At 39.5% G+C, this 10,787-nt stretch overlaps 1 protein-coding gene across 2 annotated transcripts in view; it reads right to left on the bottom strand.

Annotated features, from left to right (window-relative positions):
- Positions 1,300-10,787, bottom strand: part of GALNTL6 (polypeptide N-acetylgalactosaminyltransferase-like 6) — a 453,369-nt gene continuing 443,881 nt past the window's right edge. For both annotated transcript variants that reach the window (XM_021396253.1, XM_021396255.1), the window contains one exon: positions 1,300-10,781. In XM_021396253.1, coding sequence (XP_021251928.1) covers positions 10,614-10,781 — 168 coding nt within the window. In that variant the 3' untranslated portion in view covers positions 1,300-10,613. The remainder of the gene's footprint in view (positions 10,782-10,787) is intronic.

The following is a 10,787-nucleotide window of genomic DNA, read 5'->3' as shown; positions in this document are numbered from 1 at the left end:
GCTGCTCAGCCCATTGCTACATCTTTCTGTGCTGAAACACTGCATGCTGTGCTTGTAAATATGCACCAGGAACTACTATCTAGCTCCTGCTCTCTGCTGCACACTAGAGTGTAGTGCAGTCCTTTTTCATTCCTTTCCTTCCCTAGTTCAAATCCTGTTACTTTCCTGATGCACCCTTATCTGCAAGAGCTCTCTAAAGCTCTTTTTCCTTGATGGCTTGCATCTGATGTTATCAAAGTTAATTAGATAATTGATGCAAAATTCACATAAGGCTCTTGGTTTTCTTAATACACAGTGCTTCCCCCAGACTGTGAACTTTAAATGATACAAGTGGGAGAATACTCTGTTGTTTTACCACGTTTAACTTTAGGCTACGTTAAAATTAATGGCTAATTGTTTCTGATGTGTCTAAAACACTTTATTGTTCTTTTAATAACATTTTTTTCTTTGTTTCTAGTTGTTCCCTTGCCAAAGAGTAGCACCTGTAATGTAATTGCTCCAATCTCCTTAGGGCTTTCATATGAATTTTTGTTACTCATAAAATCCCCCTCACTAGGATTTTGTTTTGTTGTTGTTAACATCCTTTCAGTTTATGATTGTTCTGGAGAGATATTTACCAAAGTTTGCTCGGTGGAACTGCTTAAGGAATTCATCTAAGGAATGGTTATGGTGGAAAGCTTAGATGGAAAATGATTGTATTTTTTTTGCAGCTGGAGATGCCTTCAGCTTGAAAGACAGATAATAGTTAATAAGCATCTCTTCTGTCCCTGGTCTTTGAAGATGATTGACTCTTGCTGTTCTTGCATATGACTCCTGAATTTCTGCAGTGTTGGGTACCTGCTTTTGATAGCTTAATCCTACTTTGGAAGATGATATATCTTATCAGTTGAAAATACAAGAAGAATCACCTGGGAATTTCTAGGTTTTTTTTTTTTTTTTTTTGGTGATTTTTGGGGGGTGGGAGGGGGACAAATAAACCTCTATTTGCATTGCTTTTTACTGGTCTTCCTTACTTATCACTTGAGGAATGGTGTGTGTGACAATTTCGTACACATTTCTCTATTTGTCTCTCATTTAAATGGGCATTTAAGTTCGATACTGCCAGAGCTAACAATGCTCTTTGGTGGAGTAGAGGATTTTGGTTTCTGCTTTGGTGCGGCCGGGGCTGTGGGAGCAGCAAGCAGCCCTATGGCCCTGGGCAGCCTTGGAACAAGCTAGTCTGGCTCTTCCCCCACTCGATACACATGGCAGGTTATTTCAGCAGGAGTAGATGCACAACAAATTGAAAGACTAATGTTGTAATTTCTGAGAGGTATTTATTCATTCAGATCATGTTCTCTCTTTTTTTTTTTTTTTTAAAAACTGCTCTACAGCAATCTTTTACTTTGTATTCCATAATTTGACACATCCAAATATAAAATAGGACAGGTGTACAATTTTTATTCCATTATTCAGGTTCTTAATTACAGTCTGGTAATTTACAGGCATGTACTCTCTGTAAACTCTGTAAGTATGTCTTGAAAACATTATTTTAATGCATCAACAAGTTGGTCAAAGCTTCTACCACTGTTGTTTAAAAACATCTAAGCCAACTATCCCAGACTAGTCAGCACAGAAGTTTATGTTCTCACTTTATTTATTATTAAGTATATATTACTAATTGCAGCCTACTGTATAATACTTGAAAAAATTTTCCCTATTTCCTTTTTTTCTTTTTTCTTTTTTTTCCTGGAGAGCTATATTTCCTAAATCAAAATTACCAAAGAACTAAACCTCAGTTCATAGAAAATTAGACAACTCTGTCTCACTTCTTGTAGATTGATCTCTATCAGCCACCGACCAGCCCATACCACTACTGGCTGCCTTGCCTACGAGCACACGGGGCAGAGACTACACAAACTTATCCCCAGCCCTTCTTGGTCTTAAAATTAGTTTGTAATAGCTGAATGGCGAGGGGTTGTTTTTTTCCCGAATGTTGTTTAACAGCAAGCAAATGCTGTCATTCCAGACTCTCAGAAAAATGAGAGAAGTGGATATTTTGCAGGATACCTGCAGGAAAGGCTGCTTATTCACAGAGGCGCCTGGAAATCACTCTGACCATCACAAAGGCTAGCTGATAAACAGAAGCATCTTAAAGGCTCAGAAGGGATCATACATTTCTGTTTTGACACCTAATCCTTGGTGGGCCATGTATGTGTCCATGTGGGTGGACCGCCGTGGAGCACTAGATGTGAGATGGAGCAGATCATCTGGAGGCCTTCTTGAGAGCTGGTCAATGCCAAGCTACTTCAGCCAACAGAGTCTGAGGTGGAAATCAACAGGTCAGGCCAAAGCTGGAAGAGATATCCTTTGCAGGGACAACAACTGTGGGTGAAGACTCTCAACTCCAAAGAATGGTTTTACATAGCCATGGTGCATAGATTCATACAGAAAGCTGGCAGCAGAGCCCTGATGAAGCATCGTTGTTGTTTCAGGTGCAGATTACCATGATATACTTAGATGCAGAGCACTGGCTGTGATTTGAAGGCTCATATGACACTGATAAAGGAAACTTTAGGGAGGCTTACTGTTCTTCTAGAGGAATCCTTATTCCATGGCTGACAGTCCTTTCAACACTGCTTTAATACAGTCTTCACACAGGTACTCTTATTTACCAGGAAGTCATGTAGCAAAGGGACAGGGTTAAACTTGTATTTATGTGTTCTGGTTACAAACAAATGACTCTGGGGGTGTATAAACACAAACAGGAAACAAATAAAAGGATTTTCTGCTAATAGGAAAGAAAAGGATGTTTTACTGCTATCTGTGCAAGTGCAGCTTTGATAATGAGAATCATGGGAGATCCTTCTATATATATATATAACCTTTGCTAACTTATTGGGGAATAAACTGAAACTCTATACAGATAAAAGCAAGAGATGCTGCACATTGGACAATCTCTCTCTACTTGTGGTTTTGTGAAAAAATAAAAGCCACTCTGCCTCTCTGTTGCCCAACTCAAGGTGAACTTGTATCATGTATTCACCAGGGATTACATATCAATTTTACATTTGAAATAATGCCTTCTATTAAAGTTGTTATAACCCCCTGATGGCTTATCAAATCACATTTCAATTTAATGGAATTATAACACGGTTTCTTGTATCTATGTTAGCTTAGTATGGATAGTCAAGAGTTAAAACCTACTTGTGAAGTTTAAGTTCAGCTGCTTCTGAACATTTGTAAGAAGTACACTGATGGAGCAAGGTGCTTCTTGTCTTACATAATCCCCTTTCTGACTTCAGTGCTGAATTTTAAAGATGAGTAAGAAAGTAGATTGCAAGCAGAATGTTCTCCCTGCAGAAGATAAATAGATGTTTTTCTGCCTGTGCTGAGGTGCATCTGTAGCATGGACAAAACTTGCAGTGAGAGACTGACCCATAAGGACAGGACCTCTCCCTTCTGCTCTGGTGCCATTCTGCACAATGACAGCAGAGGCGTCCCCAGTGCAGAAGGGCTCACGGCTCTGCCAGGGCAACATCAAAGCAGCATTAGTCACTGTTATCTTGAGGAAGGGGTGTACAATAACTGAACACCTCTTCACACATACCAGAAGGAAGGGAAGGAGGACTGGCAAAATCCTGCAGATGAGGAGTCAGAGGAAAGACCAAATAGGAAAAAGAATAAAGAAAATAACTGAAACGGCTAAAAAGAGGTAAATGCTGCAAAGAGTCATGATGGCAGAGTCACAGTGTTGCTTTTGTTTAGGAGCTCTACGCAGTGTTTGAAGAGGAACATGAGATACCTTGATCCACAGTGGGAGGAGGCAGAGCTTCTTTGTACTCACCTGGGTTGATATTTCCTGGAAAATTTAGTTAACCACTTTTCCTGTTTCAAAACAGCCTGAGGTGCAGAGAAATATTAATTTGAGTTAAAACACTGACCATCATGCCCTGCTTCTATGTCCATCCCCGGGAATAAACACACATACCTTTGGTGGAAAACTCAGTGCTGACTTGGTGTCCAGCAAAGCTTTGCTGTAGCTACGCTCACATACCTTATGATCCTTATTTTTCAGATTATACAGTTTTTCTTCTAAATTTAAGTCCTTTACAGGAGGAGGTGGGAGTGATTGCCTCTCAATTCCCAAACATTTGCAAAGGAAATAAACATGCGAACACTGGTATAAAGAGGTACCCAGAGTTGCCCATGGCTGACCTTTGCAGGTCATGCTTCCTTCGTACCCAGAAGTAAACCCGACTCCTGCTCCTCCCCTTGTACCAACTACTTCCTCCATCCTTTCTCAATTAAACCACCATGTCATAATTGCACATTTGGCCTTTCACCTCTGTGCAAGTTCTTTACTCCTGATCTTCTTAATCTAGGATCGTTACCATCAATTGCTCCTTGAGGCAAATGGAATATTTTTTCACAGAAGGATGTAACAGGCCAGTGGATCTTTCAGGATGGTTATATTGTTTTCGATTTGGGGTTTCTGACTAAACCGCCTAGCGTTTGTGTCAATCAGATGCTTCAAGCTGACCAAGAGAAATTTGCTCGGGCTGTGATTCCTTCCAGCTTGGGTCATTTGCTGGCTGGGGTGAAGGATTAACTTAATTAAATCAACTAATACCTTAACAAAGGGTCAGGGGTACTGCCGAAGCTAATAAGGGCAAAGGTTAATGAGGACCAAGTTTTCCCTTCTCGTGTCCTAATGTCTTTTAGATAGCATTGCTTACCAGACCTGTCACATTGCAGCTCACTTCACATCCCTTATGTGATACCACTCTTAAGGCCCTATTCATCTGCTTCTCAACAAAAGGTCACTGTGACTCCTTCTGTGTCCCCTGCTACACAAGGGCTTTCCTGCTGGTGTGGCTCCTTCCCATTCGTGTTTTCCTGGGAGACATGCATCTATCGCAACAGCCACACAGAAGAAACAGATTTATCTCTGCGTATAATTAATATGCTCAGCAGTACTGAGGACTTGATATCTTTAGGCAACCACATATTTTTATTTATTTTAACCTGTGTCCTCTTTCTTCCCCTATTGTCAGCACTTTTTTTCATGAAGGCCCTCGAGGCACAGGATCTCAGGATGGCTAATGTTGGCAGACCTCTGGGTCCCTCTGCTCCAACCAGCAGAGTCACCCAGAGCTGGGGCCTAGGCCTGTGTCCAGGCAGCTCTTGGAGATCTCCAAAGAGGAAACTCCACAGCCTCTCTGGGCAGCCTGTGCCAGCGTACTATGTGGTCTTGCAAAACAAACAAACAAAAGGCTACAAACAATCAAACAAAACAAAACCTTAGAAAATTGGAATTTCATAAATAGCTAAGGCTCTGAAGACATCCTAGGCTGCAATGTTTGAATGGGATTTTTTAGGAACTGTTCCTACAAGGTGATTTTTTTCTCTGGCAGCGTGCTGTCCATCTACCGTGCCAAATGACAGCACATCATTTTGAGAGAATCCTGATGCAAGGGTAATACCAGTGATATAACTGATACACTGAAAGGATATAAAGCCATCATACAAAGTGAATGCATTTTCTGAATGCTGCTGAAGCTTTGGGAATGTGATGCGTTTTTCAATTCATTTCCAGCTAAGCTTTCTCATTGTTTGTTTGTTTCTGCACAGGTTTGCTAGATAGTTCTTAAAGGTCTTTTCTCTGCTTAGATTATTCTCAGTCCAGTGCATTCAGAATTATAATAAGAAAAATATGAATTTAGAGGACACTTCAGGACAGATTTATGTATTGTATGTAGTTAAAAAATAGCATCAAAATAACTATCAGCAACCAACTACCTTCACTAAAATTCTCTTCCTATTTTTTTTTAAGAGCAGAAATCTTAACTAGAAAGCACTAAGCACTGCTACTAAACTACGTTATTTATTCATCTAAAATTTTCCGGTCAGTGGATACTATTTAGAACAAGAAGTTTAGCAAAATCTGAAGAAGCCAGGATTTTTTATTTATTTATTTATTTATTTTTATTGTTGTTACCTTTAGGCATACGCCTGATCTAATATTCTATAGGCCTTCCAAAATTTACTTTCATATACTGCAAGATCTTCAGAACGTAATGTAAAAGAACCTCAGTATCTCTATGCTCTTCCTAAGAGAATGTATGGAACAGATTTGGAAGGGAGCTATAAAATGAATTCATTAATCTCATACACCTAATACCAGCTATAAAAAAGCTACTTCTGATCAGCTTTTTGTTTTCAACTGTTTTGAAATGGTTGTACCTAGTGACTTTGATGGATTAGAAAAATCTATCATCATATTCTTCATTTAATGTACACCTTATGTTTTCTGGAAAGATGCTGGATCAACAGCATTAAAGATTGATGTTCTTCAGTAGAGGAAGGCTGCACCCATGGTGGTGGCCTCCCAGCAGGTGTCTGCCCAAAGCACTTCTTGCCCACTGTCCGGGTGGCTTGGAAGGCGACCACTCACTCAGCTCCATGCAGAAGTTAGCAGTAAAAATGTAAATTAATTCTGATTACAATTTTTATTGTCACAAAGGTGACATCCACTCTTAAAGGGGTGCCACCCATTGAATACATTTGGTTAAGCAAATTATATACGTTTCTTCTGTGATCTTCTGTGGCATCCCATTTCACTGAGGTCACAGAGATGTTGATGCTTGGTAAATTGCCAGTAATCAAAGGTTGTTAAGTGCTCCTTGCCTCTTTTCAAGCTTAGTCTATCTTTATCATGAAGATGACCTAGTTCAGCAGCTACAGCCCATTTATTTATAAAATGATAACACTCAGGAAGTATGCATTATATCATTAAAGTATCCATACTGTTGCAGAAACATTTGTTCCAAAATGATGTCATTTTCCTGAAATAAGGTCATGCCTCTGTACAATGCTGCTTCCCAACTCCTCTTCTATCCCTTGAGCCCTTGCCAAGGGCTTCTGCTTAGTTTGGATTTTGGAATATGCACAGAGAAACACAAACGATTTTAGAGTTTTCATTGTACTTGGTGTTTATTCTGCTTTCTCCAGTTGCTACCATCTCTAGCAGTAGTGGTTTGCTGACCTCTAAAAGAGTCAGAAAGCCTTAAGTGGGAAAAGTTTAGGGTAGGTGCAGAAGAACTTTAAAGATACAAAGATCTTTTTTAGTGTGTTGATTAAATTCCTCTCAGCCATAAAGCAATCAGCTGAAAAACTGAAGCAAATCATCAGCTGGCATTTCACTGAAATTATCAGTTAGTGCTAACTATGCGCTTAGTATTTTTTAAACACCTTTCTGTACAGAAATTTCATAGTCTTTGGAAGGAACGTAGATTGAAGTTAAACACTTCTAGTTAAATATGGCAGGAAAATATATCTGTCCATCCTATCTTTCTACTTGCTCGGATGTCCGCTGAGTAGAAAAAGATACGGTTGCTGGAAGACTTAAAGAAATTCTGAATGCTAAATTAGTCATGAAATGCTATTATCAGTGGAAAGCTTTGGAGAACACTCAAGACAGAATTTAATTTAGAGGTAGGGATGATCATTTATTATTCATAACACTTTCCGCTGAAGGAGTCCTGTGCTTAGCAAGTCATAACCATTTTATGAATCCATCAGCCCCCAAATGCTACAGGAGCACAGCTCTGAAACTCTGTCCCTAGGGCCACCTTCTCTGCTCAGCAGGAGGATTACAGCTGCCTGTGGAGAAGCTGCATGCAAGCTTTTTTCTCTCTGTTTTTAAAAAGAGAAAATTGCTTAAACTGAAAACAGCGAAATAACTATCTTCTCTATTAGGCTACTGATTGCTATCTTTTTTTTTCTGGTTATAATAAATACCTGAAATACGAGCCCATGAAGTGAGAACAAACTTCTCCTCTATCTGCCTCTTCCCACTGGTAATGTATACGTACATGTATATATATACTTTTGTGTTTATGCCACACTGTGGCAAGTTAATAAATGTTTCTCAAGATCTGGACCTTCATATAAACTTCATATTTCCAGATTATTCAAAAGCTGTTCACTGTTGACACGTGAAAAACTCTAATATATCTTTTCTTATATTTTGCCTATTAAAACTGAAAACAATACGTAGAACAGAACTTCTCAAAACATCTACGTACCATTCAGATGGATTGTTACCTGACAGGGACTCCTAGACCTTACAATCACTGTTCAACTGAGTAATTGAAAGGTTTCCTTTGGCAGTGCAGGATGCTCTGCAATATTAATTAATGAGCATTGTAAAAGGCATGGAAGATCTCTGCCCCAGCAGCAGTCCAGTTCCCATTAGACATTTCAAAATCAGACCATTGAGATGCAGGCAGAGACTGAATGATATAACTCTACCAATCTGTGCATATTATAAACTGCTTAGCTGGTTTAGCAATTCTCCTTTGCCTCTCTATTTCAGGCATATGGGACTTTGACAGTTGAGGGCCAGTTTCAATCAGCAGCTTAAGGACAAGGGAGGAATTTACATTTTAGGCGCCCATTTTCTTTTTTTTCCAAATCCTCATTTCTCACGTTCTGGCTGCAAATAAATGATGATGCTACAAGCACTGTATCTGAGAAGGCTGGCAGCCTGCAGTGCCCAGACTGCTTCTGTGCACTGATAGCTACCTAAATATCCCCACACAGTAGCCTAGCTGCCTCCATCCTTCAGTGCACCATAATTAAATTTAAACAATACTTAAGCAAGTTCCTTTGCTTTAAAATCATAAAATGATGTCTATATTCATTTCTCTTAGATTAACTGAAAGGTCTCTTCACTAACTTGCAGCTATTACTCAGTGTATGGATGCATCCAAGTGCATGCATCCTAAATGCTTCAGGATCTCATCCCCCTCCTAAAAAGTTCCTATAACCAACAATTTTAGGTTAATGTGATTTTTAATCTGCAACTACAAGGTGCTGTCATAAAATAGTGTACACTAATTGGTACTAGAACCATCCTTTGGATGCAGTCAACACTCTTTGAGCATAAGTACAGTGTAAGGAGCAATAAATGACACATTTACCCTTCTGCCTCAAAACACGATAGCTTACACACCAGTATTTTGGTTAGTCAGACAATTCTCCAGCAGTCAGATTAAGCAACTTAATTCCTTATGATATTTTTGGAACCTGATAGCACTGTTGTAGCTGCCTCTGGGGAATGTCATCTATCCACATTTATGGTGCTTTTGTCTGTGAATACCTTTCAAACAAAAGCAGTCCACATACTTATTTGATACACATATACATGTGCTCTCACCTTGAAAAATCGTAAGCCTGTTAGTTATGTTCCACATATTAGTTTCAACTGATTCCTTCTGAGAAGAGCCATAGGCCTTTCGAGTAAGTTTTAGAGGCCTCTCATGACGTCAGCTCGATGGGTCAGAGGGCACCATATGCCATAATGCCTGTCAGTGTGACAGAAGTCTGCCTGAATCTGAATTGTACCTGCGCCTAAAGCACTAAAATATTGCCACGGGTAACTTGTTGGCATTCCTCCTTTCCTCCACCATGAGATCTGCAGTACCATTCACTTGACAGCTTAGGTTTATGTGATTTCCATCACAGATTTCATCAGGAACTCTGAAATCACCCAACTAGCTTCATGTCAAATTTTCTTTCTGCTTATATCTGACAAGAACACCACACAATTTCTGCAAGATCCTTTAAGCTGCACTACAGAGGATCAGCGCTTTTTTAGGTGATGGCAGCATACCAATGTTAATTTGACTAACCTAGTTCAGCATGCAGTATGCAATTATTTCCTGCTCTCATGATGATTTTTTCAACCTATTTTTAACTTAATGTACACTTTGGTAAGGATTCTACCTTAGGAAAGATAGCTAGTCCACATGCCTTCTATTACGGTGCAGCTGCTGTTACATTTGTCACTGAAAAAAAAAATCTCACTGCGTGTGACAACGGGATTTGAATCACAACTGCTAAATATACCACGTATAGAAATTTGATTGCTTTATGTTTTTTTTCCCAGCTGAAGGGAAAAATGTGAGGGCAAAACCTTACAGTTTATTTCATGCTTCACTACAGTGTAATTCTAGACCCTAAGATTTCTACCATTCCTATTTTGGTAATGAATGGAATGTAAAAGGGAGGTATTTAAAATTAATTGCAGCAGTTCTGAGGGTTAAACCTGCTTAACCCGACCTTTTATTAGGAGAATATCAACAGAGTGTGTATCTTGTCTAGGGAGCGCTGGGACACCATTATTCTTCCACCAGCATGTTTAGTTCTAAAACCTGGGATTTCTTCAGGTTCCTGTAGCCGTCATGCATGCCATATACCCATCCCAAATCACAGCATCTGAACTACTCACTACAGCAGGATTAGACCTGAGAAACTCTAGAGTTTTGTTTTACTTTATTAACTTGGATACTTTTAAACAGTTTTTAAACAAAATTTTCCCTTGACCAGCAAGGGAATTTTCAGCCTGAAGTTCTCAGCAGCATCCGGTGAGGCTTCTAGCCAAGTTCTTCAGATACTGTACATCCTCAAGGACAGCCTGCTGGCTCTTGCTGGGGCATTTTCTTAATCCTTAGAGCAGACTTCCTGGATCTAGGAAATTTAATTCCTGACTCCTTCGACCCAGATGCTGGCGAAAACGTAGTCTGCAGGCTGTATGTAACTGGGTGTGTTCATTTTTTAAATTTTCCCTAGGAACTGGCCTTGCTGTTAAATTTTTCTAAAACAGTCATATTAATATGTTCAAAAACCCACTGTTGAGTTTCAGATAAAGGATCACATCTGTTCATGAAAATCTTCTTTTCAGATGGGTTGCAATCTATGCAGCTGCTGCTTACCGGATGGAACAAAGTTTTGTCCTACAG

The sequence above is a fragment of the Numida meleagris genome, chromosome 4, assembly GCF_002078875.1.
Source record: "Numida meleagris isolate 19003 breed g44 Domestic line chromosome 4, NumMel1.0, whole genome shotgun sequence".
NCBI lineage: Eukaryota > Metazoa > Chordata > Aves > Galliformes > Numididae > Numida > Numida meleagris.
Note: the sequence above shows the minus strand (reverse complement) of the source record. Positions and strands in the feature narration are given on the sequence as shown.